At 46.2% G+C, this 23,340-nt stretch overlaps 2 protein-coding genes across 5 annotated transcripts in view; one reads left to right on the top strand and one right to left on the bottom strand.

Moving 5' to 3' along the window:
• Positions 1 to 7,466: 7,466 nt before the first annotated feature.
• Positions 7,467 to 13,640, bottom strand: AHSP (alpha hemoglobin stabilizing protein). Of its 4 annotated transcripts, XM_010837376.1 has the most exons (5): positions 13,440 to 13,521; positions 9,227 to 9,434; positions 8,326 to 8,395; positions 8,093 to 8,167; positions 7,467 to 7,836 (listed from the first exon to the last, which is right to left on the bottom strand). In XM_010837376.1, the coding sequence occupies exons 2-5, from the start codon at positions 9,310 to 9,312 to the stop codon at positions 7,633 to 7,635; spliced, it is 435 nt and encodes a 144-aa protein (XP_010835678.1). In that variant the 5' UTR covers positions 9,313 to 9,434; positions 13,440 to 13,521; the 3' UTR covers positions 7,467 to 7,632. The 4 variants fall into 4 exon arrangements, with proteins under 4 accessions (XP_010835678.1, XP_010835679.1, XP_010835680.1 ...); XM_010837377.1 differs by lacking the exon at positions 9,227 to 9,434 and having other exon boundaries at positions 13,440 to 13,640; XM_010837378.1 differs by lacking the exon at positions 9,227 to 9,434 and having other exon boundaries at positions 8,326 to 8,454; positions 13,440 to 13,519.
• The window catches only part of LOC104986694 (chromosome unknown open reading frame, human C16orf58), a 14,637-nt gene continuing 4,647 nt past the window's right edge, over positions 13,351 to 23,340 (top strand). The window contains exons 1-6 of the mRNA XM_010837380.1: positions 13,351 to 13,981; positions 14,198 to 14,312; positions 18,160 to 18,205; positions 19,806 to 19,838; positions 19,918 to 20,023; positions 22,348 to 22,449. Coding sequence (XP_010835682.1) covers positions 13,700 to 13,981; positions 14,198 to 14,312; positions 18,160 to 18,205; positions 19,806 to 19,838; positions 19,918 to 20,023; positions 22,348 to 22,449 — 684 coding nt within the window. The 5' untranslated portion in view covers positions 13,351 to 13,699. The remainder of the gene's footprint in view (positions 13,982 to 14,197; positions 14,313 to 18,159; positions 18,206 to 19,805; positions 19,839 to 19,917; positions 20,024 to 22,347; positions 22,450 to 23,340) is intronic.

Genomic DNA, 23,340 nt, shown 5'->3' with positions numbered 1-23,340 from the left:
TGCTTCATGAGTTTGCAATTAGCTGCCAGGGTCTTCATTGTGTTTCTAGGCTCATTTATGAATCTGTGCATTGCTGTAGTGCTCTTCTGTCTCAGACCCAGTTACAGTCAGTCCATTCATTTTTATATTGGGGTTAATTTTGTCTACAAGAAAATGAGTTTTTAAAATGTGAATTGCCTTAATTTAATTCCATTGTACATATAGCCATAAATAGCACTTTCTTTTTTCCCAGTTAGAGGACATATATCATATACCTATTCAATGTGACTCAGCTACCTGTGATCAAGATCAGACAGTATGGTACTGGCACAAAAACAGAAATGAAGAACAATGGAACAAGATAGAAAGTCCAGAGATAAACCCATGCACCTGTGGTCACCTAATCTATGACAAAGGAGGCAAGAATATACAACAGAGAAAAGACAGTCTCTTCAATACACAGTGCTGGGAAAACTGGACAGCTCCATGTAAAAGAATGAAATTAGAACACTCCCTAATACCATACACAAAAGTAAACTAAAAATGGATTAAAGACCTAAGTGTAAGACAGGACACTGTAAGACTCTTAAAGGAAAACATAGGAAGAATACTGTTTGACATAAATCAGAGCCAGAGCTTTTTTGACCCAGCTTCCTAGAGTAATGAAAATAAAAACAAAAAGAAACAAATGGAACTTGATTAAACTTAAAGGCTTTTGCACACCAAAGCAAACCATACATAAGATGAAAAGAGAATCTTCAGAATGGGAGATATTTGCAAACAAAGCAACTGACAAGGAATTACTCTTCAAAATATACAGATAGCTCATGCAGCTCAATATCAAAAAATAAGCAACCTAATAAAAAAAATGGGCTGAAAACCTAAACAGACATTTCTCCAAGGAAGACATACAGATGGCCAAGAGGCACATTAAAAGATGCTTACCATCACTAATTATTGTTATAGAAATGCAAATCAAAACTACAGTGAGATATCTCTTCACACTGTCAGAATGGCCATCATCAAAAAATCTACAAACAACAAATGCTGGAGAGCGTGTAGAGAAAAGGGAACCCTCTTGCACTGTTGATGGGAATGTACCAGCCACTATGGAGAATACTACAGAGGTTCCTTAAAAAACCAAGACTAGAACTATGATATGACCCAGCAATCCCACTACTGGGCATATACCTTGCTGCTGCTGCTGCTGCTATACCTTGAGAAAACCATAATTCAAAAAGGCACATGCACCCCAGTGTTCACTGAAGCACTATTTACAATAGCCAGGACATGCAAGCAACCTTAATGCCTATCAACAGAGGAATTGGTAAAGAAGATGTGGTACATATATACAAAGGAATATTACTCAGCCTGCTACAACAAAAATAGAAATGAGTTTTTTTTTCCCTCCTGAAAAACAAGGAAAATAAAGAGAACAGTGAAGAGGCTAGAGAAGAAACATAAAATGGCCTGAAAGAGCTAACCAATCTTAGTTTTATTTTAACTGTTACTAATCTGTAGTGCGTATAACTAGATTTGTCCATCTCAAAGCTTACCTCCTATCATCCCTAATATTATATAAATTACCTCCTGCACCTGGTATTTCCTCTCCCTCACTCTCTAGCAGGTTACCACTTATAGCTGTTTGCATTTCAGAAAGAAGGTTGCAGGCCAATAAGCCAGAGATGAATGGACCCAATTACAGGGCTGTTGGACCCAAGTACCAGGCCACATGATGCCAAAAATGACTGTTTCATAATAATGCCCACAGAAGAATGCAAAACCTTCACCACCTTGTTCCTTATCACATACCCTGGACTACAAGTTCCCACCTATAAAACCGCATGTAATTCCCCAGGAAGGGGGACACAGTTCTTGAGGTGCTAGCCTATAGCATTTCTCTTTTGCCAGGCAAAATAAAGCTACTCTCTTCTATTTCCTCCAGACTCTATCTACATATTTCTATTTGGCCTCAATAGACAGGTAGACAAGATTTTGGGCAGCAAGCTATCAAAAGAAACAAAACTGAGTCATTTGCAGAGACATAGATGGACCTAGAGACTGTCATAAAGAGTGAAATAAGTCAGAAAGAGAAAAACAAATACCGTATATTAACACATATGTGTGGAACCTAGAAAAGTGGTACAGATGACCCTATTTACAAAGCAGAAATAGAGACACAGATGTAGAGAATAAATGTATGGATACTGAGGGGGGTGGGAAGAATTGGGAGATTAGGAATGACAAGTATACAGTGCTATGCACGGAATAGATAACTAATAAGAGCCTGTTATATATTGTGGGGAACTCTACTCGATGCTTTGTGGTGATGGGAAGGAAATCCAGAGGGGCGGGGATATATGCATACACATGGCTGACTCACTTCACTGTGCTGCAGAAACTAGCACAACACTGTGAAGCAACTATACAACAATAAAAAGAAGATCCTAGATGAGTCATGCATCATTTCTTCTTTTTAATTAATTTACTAGAGTATGCTGTGCTTAGTTGCTCAGTCATGTCCGACTCTTTGCAACCCCATGGACTGTAGCCCCCCAGGCTCCTCTGTCCGTGGGGATTCTCCAGGCAAGAATACTGGGGTAGGCTGCCATGCCCTCCTCCAGGGGATCTTCCCAACCCAGGGATCAAACCCAGGTCTCCATAATGACATAAAATAAACTGCAAATATTGAAAATATACAGGCAATAGAAGAAGTAGAGGACTTTCTTAGAATGATGTCAACAACAGTAAGGAACTTTCTACCATCTGTCCCCACCCAGAAACAGCAAATTGATAATGATATAATTAAGATAATGATATCCATAATTATAACTACTGTATATATGTATTTATATAATTTTAGTACATGAAAGAAAATGGCCATACCAATATGGAGGCCCAGATTTATCTATCATTAAAGGCTTAAAAAAGTTGATTTACAATGTTGTGTTAATTTCAAGTGTACAGAAAAGTGATTCAGTTATACATATATGTGTATATATATTTTTTATTTAAGATTATTTTCTATTATAGGTTATTACAAAATATTGAGTATAGTTCCCTGTGCTAAACAGTAGGTCTTCGTTGGTCATCTATTTAATATATAGTAGTGTGTGTATCGGAGAAGGCAATGGCACCCCACTCCAGTACTCTTGCCTGGAGAATCCCATGGATGGAGGAGCCTGGTAGGTTGCAGTCCATGGGGTCACTAGGAGTCGGACACGACTGAGCGACTTCACTTTCACTTTTCACTGTCATGCATTGGAGAAGGAAATGGCAACCCACTCCAGTGTTCTTGCCTGGAGAATCCCAGGGACGGGGGGAGCCTGGTGGGCTGCCGTCTATGGGGTCGCACAGAGTCGGACACGACTGAAGCAACTTAGCAGCAGTAGCAGCAGCAGTGTGTGTATGTTAATCTCAAACTTCTAATCTATCCCCCCTTTTCCCCTTTGGTAACTATAAGTTTGTTTTCTATGTCTGTGAGTCTATTTCTGTTCTGTATGGAAGTTCATTTTTATCATTTTCTTAGATTCCAAATATAGGCAATAGTATATGATTTGTCTTTCTCTGTCTGGCTTACTCCACTTAGTATGAGAGGCTACTGAATTGGGAATTCTGGGTACCATTTCTACATTCTTAGAGACAAAATAATACATCTGGCTGGTGTGAGTTGTATTTGTTGCTGTTGTTAAGTCTCCCAGTTGTGTCTGACTCTTTGCGACCCCATGGACTGCAGCACGCCAGGCCTCCTGGTCCCTCACCACCTCCCAAGTTTGCCCAAGTTCATGTCCATTGCATCAGTGATGCCATCCAGTCATCTCATCCTCTGATACCCTCATCTTTCTGCCCTCAATCTTTCCCAGCATCAGGGACTTTTCCAATGAGTCAGCTGTTCACATATGATGACCAAAACACTGAAGCTTCGGCTTTAGCATCAGCCTTTCCAATGAATATTCAGGGTTGATTTGCCTTAAAATTTACTTCTTTGATCTCCTTGCTGTCCAAGAGACTTTAGAAGTCTTATCCAGCACCACACTTCTAAAGCATCAATTCTTTGGCATTCTGCCTTCTTTATGGTCCAGATCTCACAACTGTACATGACCACTGGGAAAACCATATAGCCTTGATTATATGGACCTTTGTCTCTGAGTAATGTCTCAGAGTAATGTCTTGTCTCAGAGTAATGTCTCTGCTTTTCAACACACTGTCTAGGTTTGTCATAGCTTTCCTGCCAAGAAGCAATCGTCTTCTGATTTCTGAACTTCTGGAGTTGCATTTACTCCTCACCTAATCAGTAAGCCTGGGAATGGAAAAGGCATGGTAGTAACAGCCCAGAAGACCATGGTTAGATGTGTGTGTGTGTTTGGGTGTTTGTGTACCTTGGGGGATGAGAAGGCAGAGTTGTTGTTAAGTGGCTAAGTTGTGTCAGACTCTTTGAGACCCCTGGACTGTAGCCCACCAGGCTGATCTGTCCATGGGATTTTGCAGGCAAGAATACTGGAGTGGGTTGCCATGTCTTTCTCCAGGGGATCTTCCCGGATTAGGGATTGAACTCGGGTCTCCTGTATATGGCCTCATAATTCCAAGATGACTCTAACATTATAGGCACCATAAATAAACCAATAGGTTGTACTAACTGCTGCTACTGCTGCTGCTGCTGCTAAGTCACTTTGGTCGTGTCCGACTCTGTGCGACCCCATAGATGGCAGCCCACCAGGCTTCCCCGTCTCTGGGATTCTCCAGGCAAAAACACTGGAGTGGGTTGCCATTTCCTTCTACAGTGCATGAAAATGAAAAGTGAAAGTGAAGTCGCTCAGTTGTGTCTGACTCTAGCGAACCCATGGACTGCAGCCTACCAGGCTCCTCCGTCCACGGGATTTTCTAGGCAAAAGTACTGGAGTGGGGTGCCATTGCCTTCTCTGAGGTTGTACTAAAGAGCCAATCAATTCAGGGGAGGCCCTTGCAACAAAATTAAGAGTATGGAAGAGGACCATAGTGTGGATGAGGGATTCCCTCTGACTTCCTTTTAGCAGCAGTAGGGAAGCCACCTGGTTCCTCAAATTTTTCTACCACCATCTCTCATCATGCACCTTTTTGCTCACACCTCTCTGACATACCTCGTTCCTTTGGAGCCTTGATTGTTCTGAAACAAGCACCTTTCTCAGAGCTGTTGTGCTGGCCATTCCTGCATTGAGGCATACACTTCAGATAACTTCCTGGATCCAACCCTATCTTCTTTGAGATCTGTGTTCAAATGTGGGACTTCCCTGGGGGTCTGGTGGTTGAGACTCAGCAATGCCACTGCAGGGGGCGCTAGTTCCATCCCTGGTCTGGGAACTAAGATTCCGCATGCCTCGCAGTGTGGCCAAAAAACAAAAAAAAGTCACCTTGTTTGCTGGTGTTACCTAAACACTCAGTAAAAGAAAAAAAAAAAAAATCACACTCCTTGTCTACTGTCTCCTTTATAACTGATTTCTTCATCCTGGCAGCGCTCACCATCTGACATGTTATATGTAGTGTCTTCAGTTAGTGTGATAATTTCTAGGTCCATCACATTTCCTTGATTTTTAAATAGCGTTTGTAGGTATGTGCCTCTTGCTTTCAGGTTAGAATTCAGGTTACAAATAGCAGAAACCTCCTTAACTAAGCTTTGAAGTCTTCTGTTCTTAATTCAACAGGCAGGCTATTTAGAATCCTTTCTTTTGTTTTCCAGAAGGTGGCACTACAGCCCGTTTGTATTTTCTCCCTTGGCCTGAGTGCCCTGTGTCTACTAGGGCTCACTCTGGCAGAGGTGCCTGGGCTCACTCTGGCGGAGGTGCCTGGCAGCAGAGTACAAGGAGGTATGGGTTTAGCCCTTGGGGTTCTTGGGGTGCCCACAGTTTGTAGGGATTTCCTTGGTTGAGGTTATCCAGCTGGTTCATGGGCAGACTTCTTGCGGAAGTACTGGAGCGGACAGCAGGAACCAAACCATTAAAGCCAAGGTTCTTATGTTTCCTTCCATGTTTTCCTCTCTCCCCTCAGTTATGGAGATCCCTCCTCAGAAATCTGGGTACTGCTAGAGAGAAATGGGCTTCTCCAGTTGGAATGTGCGCAGCTAGGAATGGGAGGCAGTCACTCACCCCTCGCGCTTCCCACCCACTCTGTGAGAGGCGTCACGGCTTTCCACCTCCTTTGCCCGAGGGGGGCACCCCTGCTGCTGTGAAAAGCTCAACATTGGTGGAGTCGCCCTGGGGAGACAGGCCACCTTGGCAAGTTCCTTCCTCTTGCCTCCAGACTCATCCTTACCTTGCTCTAAGGACATGCTGACGTCCCCTGCAGGCAGTCTGGACTTCCACAAAGTCTCTCTCTCCAGAAGGGTCTCTTGGTCTCTTCCCAGTTTGCCATCTCCAGGCTTCACGCCTCCATCCTCTGCTCCCTTGTGACCAGTGGAGACAGAGGAGATTTGTATCTCCCTTGGATCTGCAGCCCTTACTGAGGTCCTATTTGTTAATTTTCAGATACACAGGTGGGTTAGAAACCTCCTGGGCTCCTTGGTGGAGTGTGCAGAGGCACTTCTGTCCCCTTATGGCTGTTTACTTAGTTGTTTAAAAGGGAGAGGGGGGACTTCCCTGGTGGTCCAGTGGCTGAGACTCCGAGCTCCCAATGCAGGTGAACTGGGTTTGATCTCTGGTCAGGGAAGTAGATCCTACATGCCACAACTAAGAGTTTGCATACTGCAACTTAGACCTGGCGCAGCCAAATGAATAAACCTTTTTTACAAAAGGAGGAAGGGGACAGGGAAGGAAAAGAGGAGCAACTTAACCCACCGGCTATATGCCATCATCACACCATCTGTCCGTGCTGATATTTCTAACTCCAATCCATTACCACGTAGATTATTCTAGCCACCCCCCACCTTGCTTATCCCTAAATTCCCACTCCGACATTGAGAAACTTAACTCCCATTATCCACCATGTATTTATGCCTATTGTTCAATTCCAATGAGCATGTGCGACAGTATCAGAATTATTAACCAGCACTAGGGCACAGTGCTTGCATGCAGTTATTTGTGGCTTAGTCTTATATATTCCGTCATTTCCACAGTCCGATATGTTAGTATATTTCATTCCCCAACCCCCTACAGTGAGGTTGTCTCGTACTTTTGTCATAGTTTGATTCTCTTGTCACATGCTGCAGTGTGAGATAAACAAGACTGGGAGATTCCAAAAACTTTCTGCTAGACAGCATGTCACAGGACCATGCTTTCTGGTGAGCCTCTATCTCCTTTTTGTCCCCTTCCCTGTCCCTCAGCACTTACTGTTTAGGCTCTGTCAGCTGGCCCCTCCTTCAGGCTATTTTAGTACTTCCCAGTGGTTACTTAAGGCTGCAAACCTCTGCACTAAGAAGTTTGATCTTCAAGACCATATTTAGGAAGCAGGGCTGAGGGAAAAGGGACCAACTGTCTCCACGATTCAGGGATCGGAACCAAAGAAGAGCCAACAAGCCAGGAAGACCACCACAACCAGAACTGGTCTTTATTGAGGTGTCAGGGTGCAGCAACACCATGAAGGAGTGGAGCCCGAGGACTAGAACACAGAGGCAGCGTTTGAGGGTTTCTTAGACTTGCAGCCTGGGTCTCTGGGCTAGGAGAAAGGCAGCGTGTGAGGGGCTGCTCACGAGGACTTCAGGAAGTTCCTATATTTGTCCAGGAAAGAGGCAGACAGGGTATTGAGCTCTTGCCGAAACTCCTGCAGAGCCTTGTCCTGCTCGTCTTGCTCTCCCGACAGCTGCTTCTTGTAATAGTTGATGTAAAAGCTCACCCAGTCATTCACCACAGTCACCATGGCTTCTTCAGAGATGGCAGGATCACTGAAGACCTGGAGGGGACGTAGGGTGGGATAGGGGGTAGGGGTGGGGGGCGATCAGAATTTGGCAAAGGAGACCCGGCTCAGACATGTGATTCAGGAATAACTACGAACTCTGACCTCCTTTTTGCTCTGATTTGTATTCCCTGTCTCTCATGGTTTCCATCAAGTCCATTACCCTCCCCGCTCCAAGTTATTCTCCTTTCTCTGTCCTTGCCCACCTCCCAACACTTCAGGCCTGTCCTCTGAACCAGAGCACCAGGTTTACCTGCTGATTTAGCAGGATGTTGAATTCCTTTATTCCTTTGGAAATGAGATCCTTATTGGTCTGAATAAGGGCCATCTGCGTGGTTAGAGAAAGAGATGAAATTTAAATATCCTTTTCTCCCAATCTCCTCACTCCCATCCGAGGATCCCTGGTGCCCTGCAAGGTCACTTGCCCTGCACCACCTTTCTGACCCTGAACTGCCCTGAGATCACATTTCTCCCCAGCTGGCTCACCTTCAAGTCCAACGGTGCTGTGTAGGTCTCAGCCACACTTTTCAGGCTCTGGCTTTCCCTCTGTGACAAGCTAGATGTAGACAAGGGGTCCAGGGTCAGCCAAAGAGGGAAACGCCCTGCATTTCGGTCCTGAGGGAGGGTGATATGTTAACCAGGGGAGGGGAAGGAGGGAGAGGTTCCCCTGAAATTAGGAAGATAGCAAAGCCAAGAGAACAGATAAGTGGGGAGACCCAGAAAACCACATCAGGGACAGCCTTGCCCTCCCTGCCACATCCCAGAAGCCAGGTTCCAAAGGCTAACAAAATTAACAGTGACTGATCCCCCATTGCAAGACAAGAACTTTAAAAATCATCCCCCTACAACTGATGGCAATTATTCTTCCAATTCATAGATGATATATTCATAGCAGCTAACATTACAGTGATGATTTGTGTGAGGCATTGTTTCAAGCAAGTATTAAGGTATTTATTCTTGGGAGTTCCCTGGAGGCCTAGTGGTTAGGATTCAGGGCTTTCAGTGCTGTGGCCTAGATTCAATCCCTCGTCAAGGAACTGAGATCCTGCAAGCCACACAGCATGGCCAAAAAAAAAAAAAAAAAAACAACCTCACAAAGTATGTATTCTTATAAAAGCTTCCATTAGGCCAGTTCCAATTACAGTCATAATTTTGCAGATGAGCCATTTGTAAGATGGGAGGACTGGATGCTACCAGGCTGAATTCCACTGGAATGGACACACATTTCTTATTCTCTACCATATCATCAGGTACTTGACAAAGCAAAAATACCCTTTTTCATCTTTAAAAATATTTTCCTAATGTTTTCCATTTTAATAGATTTTTTTCAAATTTCTAAATCACCATATACTATTTGAAATAAATGAAACATTATAAAAATACACACTGAAAAAACGGATCATTTTTGCTCCTTCCCCCAACAAAGTAGCCAACAGTAAAGAGATATGTATTTTCTGTCACATCTTTCTCCATTCAAAAACCAATGTTCAGGGACTCCCTGGTGGTCCAGTGGTTAAGACTTTGCCTTCCAATGCAGGGGTTGTGGACTTCATCCCTGGTTCAATCTTTGGTTGGGGAGCTAACATCCCATATGTCTGGAGGCCAAAAAATGAAAACAAAAGCAATTCAAAAACAATAACAAATTCAATAGAGATTTTAAAAATGGTCCACATAAAAAAATCTTAAAAACAAAAACCAGTGTTCACAGGCACCTGTACACTCAGTTTGTTGATATGCTTTTTGTTTATTCCATTATCTTAATTAACATACAGCAAAATTAACTTCCTTTTGGTATACAATGTATGGATTTCAATATGTAGATTCATGTAACTACTACCACAATCAGGACACAGAACATTTCCATCACCCCCCAAATTCCTTTGTGCTCCCCACTCTGACCCCTGGTGGTTTAGTCGCTAGGTTGTGTCCGACTCTTGCAACCCCATGGACTGTAACCCACCAGGCTCCTCTGTCCATGGGATTTTTCAGGCAAGAATACTGGAGTGGTTGCCATTTCCTTCTCCAGGGGATCTGCCCAACCCAGGCATCAAACCCAGGTCTCCTGCACTGCAGGCAGATTCTGTACTGACTGAGCTATGTGGTAGTCCCCTCTTATCCCTAAATGCTGCCAACCATTGATCTGTTTGTCATCACTACAGTTCAGTGTTTTTGAGGACGTCAATGCAGGAGACCCGGGTTCGATCCCTGGGTTGGGAAGATCCACTGGAGAAGGGAATGGCTACCCACTCCAGGAGTCTTGCCTGGAGAATCCCCATGGACAGAGGAGCCTGGCGGGCTACAGTCCATAGGGCTGCAGAGCTGGATATGACTGAGCGACTAACACACACTATGATGGAATCATACAGCATATAACCTTTGAGACTGTCTTCTTTCACTCAGAATAATGCCCTCAAGCTCCATCCAAGTGTTTGCGAGTAACAGTGAGTGAGTTGTTCCATTCCATTGCTAAGTGTGTACTGCAAGGATGCACTGCTGCTGCTAAGTCGCTTCAGTCGTGTCTGACTCTGTGCGACCCCATAGACGGCAGCCCACCAGGCTCCCTTGTCCCTGGGATTCACCAGGCAAGAACACCGGAGTGGGTTGCCATTTCCTTCTCCAATATATGGAAGTGAAAAATGAAAGTGAAGTCGCTCAGTCATCTCCGACTCTTCGCGACCCCATGGACTGCAGTCCACCAGGCTCCTCCGTCCATGGGATTTTCCAGGCAAGAGTACTGGAGTGGGGTGCCATCGCCTTCTCCGACAAGGATGTACTAGATCTTGTTTATTCATTGACCCACTGGAGGATATTTGTATTGTTTGCAATTATTGGTGAGCATCAATAGAATAGCTATAAATATTTGTGTACAGGTTTTTGTGTGAACGTGTTTTTATTTATTTAGGGTAGAAAGGATTTGTTGCCACAGAGAGGAATAATCGCAATGCAACCTGACAAAGAATATGTATACAGAATTTAAAATTAACTCTGATAGTTCAATAATAAGATAATGCAGCTTTCTAAATGGCCAAAAGATTGGAACAGGCACTTCACAAAGAAGATATGCAAATAGCCAATAAGCACATAAAGAGATATTCAACACTATTACTCACCAGGGAAATGCAAATGAAAGCTACAATGTGATACCACTACATACCAACTACAAGGACTAAAAGTTTAAAAGACTGATTAAGTGTTGGTAAGGATCTGAGAGAACTAGAATTCTCATACATTGCAAGTGGGTGTGTAAAATGAAAAGTCTGAAAGATAATTTGGCACTGTCTTATAAAGTTCAGCATACATTGACCACATAACCCAGCAATCCCACTCCAAATGGAGTTAATAAGAAATGACCATACAAGTCTACAAAAGTACTTGCATGCAAGTGCAAATGTTCATAGCAGCTTTATCACAATAACTCAAAACTGGAGACAACCCAAAATATCTAATAACCAGTGAGTACATATACAAATTGTGGCATATTCATACAATGGAATACTACTCAGCAAGAAAAAGAAACAGACTAATCAACAGACGACTCAGCAATAAAAAGAAACATGCTGTACTCATGACAACATGGATGAATCTCAAAATCATTAGGCTGGGCAAAAGAAGCCAAGCATAGAAGACATATACAGTGGAATTCCATTTCTACGAAATTCTAGAATAAGCAAAAGTAATCTATAGTGGCAGAAAGCATTGTCAGTGGTTATCTGTGGCCAGAATACAAGAGTGGAGCTTAAAATGCAAATGTGCCAAGGGGAACTTTTTTAGATAGAAATACATATCTTCACTATGATGAGCATTCTCATACACCGTTAGTAGGAGTGTAAGTTGGTAAGGTTTTTTTCTTTTTCTTTTTGTTTAGGCACATGGGCTTAGTAGCTCCAAGACATGTGGGATCTTCCTGAATCAGGGATCAAAATGTCTCCCGCATTGGCAGCAGATTCTTTACCACTGAGCCACCAGGGAAGCTCCAGTATGATTTTTTAGAGGGATAATTTAACAATACTTGTTCAAATTTAAAAATACATAGGGCAGGGAGGGGAGAGTGAGATGAATTGAAAGAGTATCATTGACATATACACACTACCATTTGTAAAACAGATAGCTAGCAGGAAGCTGCTGTATAGCACAGGGAGCTCAGCTCAGTGCTCTCTGATGACCTAGAGGAGTGGGATGGGGTGGGAGGGAGACTCAGAGGGAGGGGATATACATATACCTATAGCTGATTCACGCTGTGCACAGCAGAAACTAACACAACATTGTAAAGTAATTATGGGGAATCTTTACAGAAACTGGCACATTCATACCAAGGCATGACTTCCAACTATTAAAATAATGAGATAGATACACATGTGCTGATACGAAAAGGTATCAAAGATGTTCAATGAACTACAGTTAGAGCAGGCTACCTCAGGCTGAAAGTATGGCAGTGGGCATTAAACATTAAACTATATTTCTCTCTCTCTCTCAAATGGCAAACAGTGTTTACCTCTGGGCATTGACTGGTATCTGTTGAAAATGGAAAGAGGGATAAATGTCAAGGGAGAATTTGACCTTCTCCATCTACATTATCATTTGAATTATTTTACAATAAGAATGTATCCTTCCATTATTTTTATAATACTTAAAAAGAATACAAAATAGGGAATTCCTTCACGGTCCAGTGGTTAGGACTCTGCACTTTCACTGCAAACAGCCTGGGTTCCATCCCTGGTTAGGGAACTAAGATCCCATAAGCCACAGGGCCAGCCAAAAAAGAAAAAAAGATGATGTAGTTCTTAAACCATTAGTCTCCAGTTGGACTCACGCCTCAGAGCCCAGAAGAGTAGCAAGTTCTTACTAAATAACTGTTGAATGAGTAGGTGAACACTTGAGGCTTTTCAGCTTTGTCTTCATCCGTTTGATGAAGTCCCATAAAACTCCAGTTTGGGTATGCAAACTCCAGTTTCCTTGTTCAAATGAGAATACCTACAAGGGCTACTGAGAAAATAAATTCATTCATTTCACAAAAAGGTAGCTGGCGCCTGATCTGTGTCAGGCCCTGGGACAAAGACAAAGTTCAGTGCCAAAGACAAAGTTCTTCTCCCCTGGGAGTTTATGTTCTAGTGGGGGCAGTGAGAGGATGAATCAGTAAAGTCTGAGCAATGGAGCAGGGCCTAATCTACAGAGCTCTGTGGGTCATGACAAGAAGTTCATATTTTATTTTATTCATTTATTTGGAAGGCTGAAGGGCAAAAAATTTTCAGTGGAGGGTCAGAGATACCAGAAGGAAAACAAACAAACAAAAAACCCACAAACCAACCAAAAGGGAAGCTTAACGGGGCCTCAGCGATCATTTGGTTCAAGTTCTCAACACGCATGCATTCACTGATTCATAAATATCGTTCAGGCAAGTACGTGTTGGGTACTAGGAACAGGAGTAAAATATAGCCTCACAGCAGAGAAGGCACCTGAGGCCCAGAGGGGACACTGACTTGCCCAAGGCCACACAGCTAAAAATTCTGTGGCTGCACTGGGTCAAAACGCAATTCCCTAGGGACACGCCCTCTTCCCTTGTCCCCATAACCGGAAGTCGCGGGTCACAGGAAAGCCAGTACCTTCAGCGTCTGGCGAGTCAAAGGGCTCCCGCGGCCCCAGACAAGATGCTACAAAGAACAAGGACGAGGAACGACCAGCCCCGGGAGGTCGAGGCAGGGCCGGGAGCCTGGAAAGGAACCATGTCGCTGGTTGAAATCAGACACAGAAGCAGGAGGCCCTTTTCGCCGAGGAAGATTGTCCCTCTGCAGCCGCCGTAGTGGAGCCGGAAGTGCCCTGTGGCCACGTTTCCCTTCGAGCAGGGCTGAGGGAGGGTCTCGGGATGGCTGATGTGTTGTGCTCCGAGCAGTTCGGCTCCGGGGCGGCCCGGAGGTGCCGTGCCGCCCTCGACGGGAGCCTGCAGTGGGAGGCCTGGGGGCGCCGCTGGTGGGGGTTCCCCGGAGCCTTCACAGCGAAACCCGGAGGACGAGATGGGGGCGGAGGGGTGGCTCCCGGGACTGCCTCCCCACCTTTCTCCCGGCTGTTGGCCGTGTTCCTGCCTCAGGGCTTCCCCGATAGCGTCAGCCCGGACTACCTGCCCTACCAGCTGTGGGATTCTGTGCAGGTCAGCCTGGCCGACCGGGAAAGGGAGAGACACGTAGCCGGGGCAGGGGAGACAGAGCGCCACCTGTCCCTTCCCACTTACAGACTGGACACTGAGACCCAGAGACGAGCTGTGACACGTCCCAGGCCACACACCCCGGTGATGTGGGGCTGATGATAGATCTCAGACCTCCATGAACCTACGTTTAGTCCTCACCCCACTTATTTTCTTCTCCAGGCCTTTGCTTCCAGCCTCTCGGGCTCCCTGGCCACCCACGCAGTCTTGCTGGGCATAGGGGTAGGGGACGCAAAAGCCTCTGTTTCAGCTGCCACAGCCACCTGGCTCGTGAAAGGTGAGCTGGGCCCCTGAAGCCTCACCCATCGCTCGTCTCAGCCCTGCCATCATCTCTGTCCTCTTTTTCCTTCGACGGGGAAGCCCAACCCCTCCTTTTCCCTTCTCCCAGTGTTTTGACGTCTAACTCTGAGCTGTGATGAGTATGTTTATGCATTCCTGTCTGATTAAATCCAGGAGCCAAGTCTCCCCGGTTCCTCGAAGAGTGCCTTGTACCGTTAAAAAGCAAAATTCAACTGAGTAAAACATTTGTGTTGTCTTTATTGACAACTGATGAATAACACAGGGCAGGAATACCCTTATCCCGCCCACCAGCCTTGAAGCTGCACTTTGTTCCCCATACATGCTGTTCAGTGTCCCTTAATCATCTGGAGCCCAGATCCCTAAGCAAAACGTTCCCCTTCCCTTTACTCCTCATCTGTGGAGGACTGCCTACAAGTTCAATTATTGAATAAAACTGCCAACTGCCTGGGGTGTGGGAAATTAGTTAATTCTAGGAAAAAACATTTTGTAATAGGTCCTGAGTGGCAGAGAGGAAGTTTGGGTAAGAATGAAAGGTGTTTTGGATCCTCTGGGAAAGTAGATGATCTATAAATAATAACTATAGTAACCATCTGTTGAATGTATACTGCTTTTTGAAAAACCATTAGCAGGGGTGGGGAGTGCACAGAGATACAGTTTGGTGCCATGCCCTCTAGAGAGTGAAGCAGAAAAGAAGGGGGGAACTGTTTTCCATCAGGAGGGCCCTTGGTTGTCTCTTCCATTCTTTGTCTTTCACTGTTGTTCCTAGTGGGGATTTCAATCAGACCCAAGGCTCATTGCTCCTAGCGTCAGCCTGGCCACAGCTCTGGTGAACCTCCCTGGATCTTTTGAAGAATCTGGAGGCTCCTGCTTGTACCCTTAGCATTAACCAAACTGTCCAAATTCGAGTCACCTCTGGAAAGAAGCTCATTATCTGAGAGTACATGTCAGTGGAAAGTTGGTAGTGATCTGGGGCTCTTGTTTGAGTTGTCTCTTCTGTTAATAATGTTAATAATAGTTCCTGCATAGTACTCATTATGTACCAGTCTTTGTTGTTTTCTTTTTTAATTTTGGCTGTGCTGGCTCTTCATTGAGCGTGAAGGCTTTCTCTAGTTGCTGAGCACAGGCTCCAGAGCTTGAGGGCTCAGTAGTTGCCGCTCACAGGCTTCGGTATGTGGGATAGCAGTTCCCTGACCAGGAATCAAATTTGTGTCCCCTGCATTTGAAGGCAGAATCTTAACTGCTGGACCACCAGGGAAGTCTCAGTATACCAGTCTTTAAATGTATTGATTCAGCATTCACAATAGCTCTGAGATGGGTGTTGTCCTTGTGTCCAATTTGTAGACGGGGAAACTGAGACATAGAACAGTAACTTGCCCAGGGTCACAGCCAGTAAGAGGTGGGGCTTGGATTTGAACCCAGCAGTTTTAGTTGTAGGGTACATTTTCATACCTCCACACTGTTTAATTTGGATCTTTTCTATTGCACTCCTGTGGCTTAAGTGTTTGGAATGCAGTGGGTGCTGGGGTCAGTAGTTTCGTGTCATTTCTAAGCACTCTAGTCTAATCACCAACATATTTATATATGTCTTCAGCTCAGGCAGGTTATTAAGAAAAAAATAAGACCATTTTAAGATGAAAAAATAGCCACTTAGTATAAAGCCTGTTGACATTAAAAGAAGCCCCATTCATTAGAAAGGATGTTACATACTTGTTTCCATCAAACATGAGAAATTTGCATGCAGAGCTTTACATAAAAAACTCCCTTGGAATTTTTTGATACGGTCATTTTTAGTTACAGGTCTCTTTATGGAACATGATGTTAACTGTTATAACTAGTGATATTAATTCTACGAGCAGCCAGTATTTTGACAGCCTGCTGTGTGCCAGGCATTTTGCACACTGACATGTAATACATAGCTTAATCTCTGCAACAGCCATACTGGGTAGATGCTGTTATGAATTCCTTTTCCACAGGGGGAAGCTGGGGCACAGAGAGGTTTAGCAATTTGCCTACAGTCACAGGGCCAAGATTTGGACCCACACTGACTGACTTCTGTGTCCTACATTTTTAAAAAATTGAAGGATAATTGTTTTATGGAATTTTGTTGTCTTCTGTTGAATATCAACATGAGTCAGCCATAGGTTTACATATGTCCCCTCCTACTTTTTTTTTTTAGCGGCTGTTTTTTTAAAAATCATTTATTTTTGGCTGTGCTAGGTCTTCGCTGTTGGCAGACTTTTCTCTAGTTGCAGCAAGCAGGGGCTACTCTCTAGTTCTGGTGCACGGACTTCTCTTGTTGCAGAGCATGGACCCTAGGCACCCAGGCTCAGTAACGGGATCTTTCCAGACCAGGGATCAAACCTATATCTCCTGCACTGGGAGGTGGTTTCTTTGCCACTGAGCCACCAGGGAAGCCCCTGTGTCCCACTCTTAACCGCCACACCCTTTTGCCAGTTAGAGTTTTCAGAGGGAGCCAAGTACAATTTGTAGACAGCTGATCCCTTACTAGGATTCAGAAGTTTTTAGATCTTGCAGCTCAGCCAATTGTAAGTGAGGCAAAGAGGACCAGGTGGGAATTAAGTTTCCTAGAGTGGTGTACAGTGTAGACTTAGACAGCGAGGCTGTGTGTCAGTATTGTACCCTAGTGCCAGCCTCCACAGCTGACGAGGGCTTTGCAGATGGCCTCCAACAGTAGTCCCCTTCTCAGGTGTGTGTCCTTCATCATGGCTGCTGTCTGCTTTTGAGCCTGGAACCATGACTCTCTGGTTCACTGTAGTCTGCTATACCCCGCCACACATACACCTCCCGGCCAGACCCTCACGTAGTGCCTGGCACACAGTGGGGAGCCAATAAGCCCTTGTGCAAATGAAAGTCTAGTGGATTCCAGAAATTTCTCTGACTTACCCCAGCCTGAGGAAGCATATACTCCCAGCTCTCTAGTCACTAACCTGCAGTTCAAATCCTTTTCATTTATTTATACTCTAATGACCGTCTGTGAACCCACTGCCCAATCTAATAGCTAGAATATCAACAATAACCTCTGAACTTTCCAGAGCATTGCCTGCTTTTATAAAAAAAAATAGTTTTACCATATTGATATATACCTCAACACTATAGTTTCAGCTGTCTTCAAGCTTTATGAAGAGCATTTATTCAGTCACTAAGTTGTGTTTGAATCTTTGCCATCCCGTAGACTGTAGCACGCCAGGCCTCCCTGTCCTTCACCATCTCCCAGAGTTTGCTCAGACTCGTGCCCATTGAGTCAGTCATGCCATCCAACCATCTCTTCCTCTGTTGCCCCCTTCTACTCCTGTCTTCAATCTTTCCCAGCATCAGGGTCTTTTCTTTTATGAAAGTATCAGGGATTTTTTTCTTTTACAAACAGCATATTGTGCTGTATGTAATCTTCGTGACTTACTTTTTCATGTAGGATGATGATACTAGGATCCATCCATGCTGATGTGAGTAGTTGGATTTTCATAGCTGTCTAATATGCCCCTGAGTAAATGAGCCAGAATTTATTTATGCGTTCTCCTGTTGGTGAGCATTTGGTGTCCAACCTAATAGTTTTTTGCTATTATAAACAGTGCTGCAAAGAATCCTTCTGGTCCATGTCTCTTGATGTGTGTGGGTACCTAGTTCTCTGGGGTACGTGCTGAGGGACTACTAAGTCTAGGCACTTCTGACCCCATCATGCAGCTAGAACTTATTAAACCGGACTAAGCTCCCAAAGGCAGTGACCCAAGATGGAAAGCCATCTTGGTGCCAGGCCCCACAGCACCCAAGGCTCTTGCTTGTTCCTTACCAATGCTTCTTTCCCCCAGATTCAACTGGCATGCTGGGCCGCATTGTCTTTGCCTGGTGGATGGGGTGAGTTTTTCTTCCTGATGCGCAGAGTCATGTCTGTCTCAGCCCTGGCTGTGTTTTCAGTTCTGCCTCTTTCCTACCCATCTCCAAGGGAGGGGAAATTTATCAGGCACATCAGAGCTAAGGAGCCTTCAATGAGTACTCAGTACAGGTGCCTTCCTGGGGTCACCAAGCAGTGAAGCCACAGAGCCTCTGCCGGGATAAGATCTGCCTTTAAGAGCACTGATTGGCCCCTCTGCTGCCCATCATGGGAAAAACAGAGGGAGCCAGGATGCTCTGAGCATCCTTTGCTGGTTTGTTAAAAGAGATGCCTGGGTGGGACAGTGCTCAGCTCAAAAGGAATGACCCTCCTGCAGTGTGGTGGCTTAGATACGTGGTTGAATTGTAGAGAGTGGGCTTGGGGAGGTCATCGGAATCCCTGTCCTACATGGGATACATATCACCATCTATCCAGAAGGGACTGAGGGCCTTGTGCTGCCTGCTTCCTCTTCTGGTCAGTACTGGAAGGACCTCAGGAATGATTTAATATCTGCGATCAATCATGGTTGTGAGGTGCAGTGAGCTAGTGTATCTAAAATGCTTAGCACGTAATCAGTGCTCAGCAAACGCCAGCCACGATTACCAACCCAAACTGGGCCTCATCAGCTCTCTGTGTATCCTCTCTAATCCTTCTAATAACTGTGTAGAGTAGGATCGAATGTGTACCTTGTCCAGATGTAAAATAGACCAGGTCACAGAGCTTGTAACTGGTGAGATGGGATTTGAACCTAAAGCCTATACTCTTTCTGAGGCATTGGAGACCCCGTGTTCTAGTCCTGCCTTTGTCATGTATTAGTTCCCTCAGGAGTTCTCCATGTGCACCCCATGCCTTACCCAGGAATGCTCTCTTTCTGTCTAGATTTCACATTCAGGGTCAGTGTTAATGCTGTAAAGTCTGAGCTCGCCCAAGGGCTATAATGTCTCCTGCCACTGGGATCTTGGAGAAAGGGTCCCTGGGGGTTTGTACAAGGGTCCAGGAGTCACTCGACCTGCAGAGGAGGGAACGTCCATGGTGTCACGAAATAGAGATGTTCTAGGCTGGGTGTCAGAGCCTGGCTCTTTGTCTTGGCCGTTCTATCCCCATTCTCCACGTGATCCGAGGGAAGTCCTACCCCTCTCCAGGCTGGTTGTCTGTAACACGCAGGGTAGCGTTTACGCTAAATGTAGTGCTTACAGGATATGTGGGTTTCTTGCTGGGTACTCTCTGAAGCAGGAGGAAGAGAGGAGGGCAGATGGCAGAGGAACCCAGGGATGGCCTCTCTCCCAGGAGGGTCAGGGGATGGGGAGCAGCCACGGGACAATCAGTTTTTTCCTTCGGTGCCTCATGGGTTAGTAAGGGGGAAATGTGAGTGACCACTGAATGTGAGTGACCCCTGAAGGTCCTTTCTGCTGATGGTGGCATTTCAGGCAGCAGTGACAGTGTGGGGACAGAAGTCTGGCTGGGCTGTGGTTTCTTCTTCTCAGCCCTTTGGACCTTCCCAAGTCCTGAGGATGGCCCGCACTGCCCACAGGATGTGTTTTCCCCTTAAATCCAAATTGTTGACCAATGTCTTCTCCCCCACAGGAGCAAAATGGACTGTAATGCCAAGCAGTGGAGGTGAGAAGGGGCTGGAACTGAGGAGAGGGGAGTCTTCTAGCATGAAGGTCTCTGACCTCTGACCATATCCCTTCCCCAGGCTTTTTGCTGACATCCTCAACGACATCGCCATGTTCCTCGAGATAATGGCTCCCATCTTGCCCGTCTGTTTCACCATAACTGTCTGCATCAGCAACCTGGCCAAGGTACCCATCTTGGGGCACCCCTATACCCAAGATTCCTGCCCTGCTGGTGCTTTGTGGGGGCTCACTTGGAGCCCCAAGGGCAGCCCAGCCTGGGCCCTGTGTTCAAGGCACTTCTAAAAGAGTGAAAAAGTTCAGATGTTTCTTCTCAGACCCTGTGGTGTATTCTGATCCTCCTCTCCAGCCAGACGCCCTCTAGAGTCTGAGATGGTCTAAGGTGGTGTCTGGAGCCGGGGGTGGGTGAAGGACCTCTGAGCAAGAGATAGAACAGGTGATCCATTGTCAACACCGTGGGACCAGCCCTCTGGCCACCTTTCATTCTTTCCATAAAATATTTAGAGTGTCTGCTGCATGTTTGGCACAGAACACAGGCCCTCCCATCTTTGAAAGAAAGCTACACGTAATTAAATATTTATTGAATGATAGCTATAGGTATTCCAGATGAGAAGTATAGGGACTGCAGGAGGGTTCAGCAGGGACTGTGGCCTGCTCGGGGGATGTAGGAAGGTCTTCCCTGAGAGTGGGCCCTGAAGAATGAGTGTGAGCTGCAGGGTGGGCGTTGTGGGCAGAAAGAGCATTGCAGGTCAAAGTCAGTGGCAAGACAGAGTGCAGACCAGACAGCGGGGCTGGAGGGGCAAGTGGGGTGAATCTGGGCTCCTCCTCTCTGCCAGGCTGCTCACCCTGGTGGTTCCTTCAGGTTGGCCTCATCTGAAGACGGAACCTGAGGCCCAGCCTGTCTTCCCCACAGAGTTAAGTACCAGGCGCAGAGTAAAGAGTCAGGAAGACATGTAATTGATCTCCCTGGCAATCCAGTGGTTAAGATACCACACTTCCACCACAGGAGGGTTGGTGTTCGATCCCTGGTTAGGGAAGTTCTACATGCCTTGTGGTGTGGCAAAAAAAAAAAAAAGACCTAAGACCTATCACAAAGGCCCAACCATCCCTTCAAAATCATGTGTGTTATTCCACGTGGCATGGCTGACATTTAGGAGCCGACAGCTCTTCATGGTGGAGGCTGCTAAGCTCCCTGGCCCAGGACTGAATGCTGTGAGCACCCCGCCCCCTCGAGGACAGGAAACTTCAGAGGAAAAAAAGATTGTGACCTCTGCCGAAATACTGCATTGAGCTCTGCTCTGAGGGCCTCAGTCTCTTCATCTGTTAAAGAAGGGACTCCAACACGGCTGTGAGCTTCCCCCTCCGCCCTTCCCACCCCTCTCCAGAGTTCTAGTCTCCAGTGACCAGCACCTCCATCCCCCAGATGCAACAACCAGAAGCCTGGCTATCATCCATGCCTTCGCCTCCTCCCCCTGTCACCTGTCACCCTCACCTAAGCCTCCATTCAAGACTGTATTTTCCCCTCTTAAATCTCTCCAGTCCTTTTATGACTGCATCCCCATGTCACCTGGTGGGTCCTTGTTGCTTAAAAAAAAGCACAGTAATTTTCCGAGGTCATCTCCCTGAATCTGTTATCACCCCTTTTCAGTCCTCAGAGCAACCCCATAGTCCTTATTAGAGTGGAAATCAAATCAGGTCAACACCCTGCCTATTGCCCTTGGTATAAAGACCTTAATGAGGCTTTTGTGGTTCTGTGTGATCAGATCCCCACCCATCACCGCAGCCTCCTTTCATACCTCATTCCTCTTACCTTTGAACAAATGCTGACCATGTCATCACTGGTTTATTTGTTTACTATCTGATGATTTCTAAGTTTCAGGAGGGCAGCAGTTGTATCTGAAGTCTACCACAGCACCGAAATGTGTATCTGACATCTAAGAGATGTGACAAATGAGTGAAAGCCTCAAGTAGTCCTAGTCGATGAGCTCTCCCATCTCAGAGGGAGAGCCCTAGGCGCTCAGGGCCACTGGTGTGGGTTTTGAACTGGCCTGGAAGGCTTGGCTAGGCCTCGACTGGGGCAGGAAGAAAGTGGAGTTAGTTCCAGGCAGGGAGAACATAAGCGCCAAGTTGCAAGCCAGACTGGGCCTGGGAGCTCCCCCAGGGGAGGAGGCAGCTAAAGCAGACATTGGAGGCTGGGGAAGTTCTGGATTAAGAATGGCCTTCGGGTCTCCATCTTGGGGGAAGAAAGTGAGTTTCTTCTCCACAGGGTGGCATGGCAGGCACACCTTTAGTTTTCTCCTGGAACAAGACAAGGGAAGTGGGCCTAGTGGAAATGCGGGGTGAGAATGGACAGCATTCAGGGTTTCACTGTGGGGTGGCCTGAGGCCTACTTTTTTCAAACTAGTTTGAGCCATTTGTTTGCTCACCCCCAGAAACGCTTGTGTTGCCGCAGCTCACAGCCCCTCTGACTTTTACTCTCTCTTTCCCCCCAGTGCCTCGTGGGTGTGGCTGGTGGGGCCACTCGGGCCGCATTGACCATGCATCAGGCCCGGAGAAACAACATGGCCGACGTGTCAGCCAAGGATGGCAGCCAGGTGAGCAGCCGAGTCGGAGGGAAGGGGCGGGGCGCACAGAGGGAAGGGCGGGGGCACAGTGTGGGAATAGGAAGTGACGCAGCTGAGGGCTCCGGGGGAGCGCTGGGAGACAGGGGGAGCGCTGGGAGACAGGCGGGAGGAGGCGTCGGTGAGTCTTTGGAGAAGTCATCAACTGTGAGGGCTCGGACTCTGTGGCAACAAGTCCAGGCCCTGCCTGCTGCCCCTGTGGCCAGGAGTGACCCCTGCCCTGGACCTCGTCCTCTTTAAGCAGAGCCTCACCCTGTGAGGTGCGTGTTCTGACCACGTGAGGCCCTACATGTTAAAGCTCCTGGCAAGTTAGAAAGTGAGGTGCCTAGAGTCACTGGCCTGAGGCTTCCCCCTGGCAACGTAGCAGGCCCTTCCCGCCCAGCCCCTCGCCTGACCAAAGGAGCCTGGAGTGGGGATGGGGACATTCCTAGGGCCAAACCCTTAAGGAATGGGATCCCTCTGTACCCCCCGCCCCTGTGCTAAGTGCTTATGTGAATTGTTTAACTCACACCAAGCCTCTAAGATAGATACTATTATTATCTCCATTTTACAGATGTGGAAAGTGAGGCCCAGGGAGGTAACAAGTGTGATACGGTTTTCTTTGACATTGAAGCAATTTAGAAACATTTATTCTCGAGACTTCCCTGGTGGTCCAGTGGTTAAGACTCCGTACCAGTACAGAGGGCGTGGGTTCTATCCTCGATCAGGGAACTCAGCTCCCACATGCTGGGGTGAGGGTAGGGGGCATGGCCAAAAAAAAAAAAAAAAACCCTCTGTTCTCTCCAATCCTACTTTCTGGCCTTCTCTTATATGATTCTGTGAAATAGAACTTCATTAAAAAAAAAAAAAAAACTGTTTTCAGTG

Source organism: Bison bison, unplaced genomic scaffold (genome assembly GCF_000754665.1).
Source record: "Bison bison bison isolate TAMUID 2011002044 unplaced genomic scaffold, Bison_UMD1.0 scf7180017864072, whole genome shotgun sequence".
Classification (NCBI taxonomy): Eukaryota; Metazoa; Chordata; class Mammalia; order Artiodactyla; family Bovidae; genus Bison; species Bison bison.
This window is presented reverse-complemented; position numbering and strand designations above follow the sequence as displayed.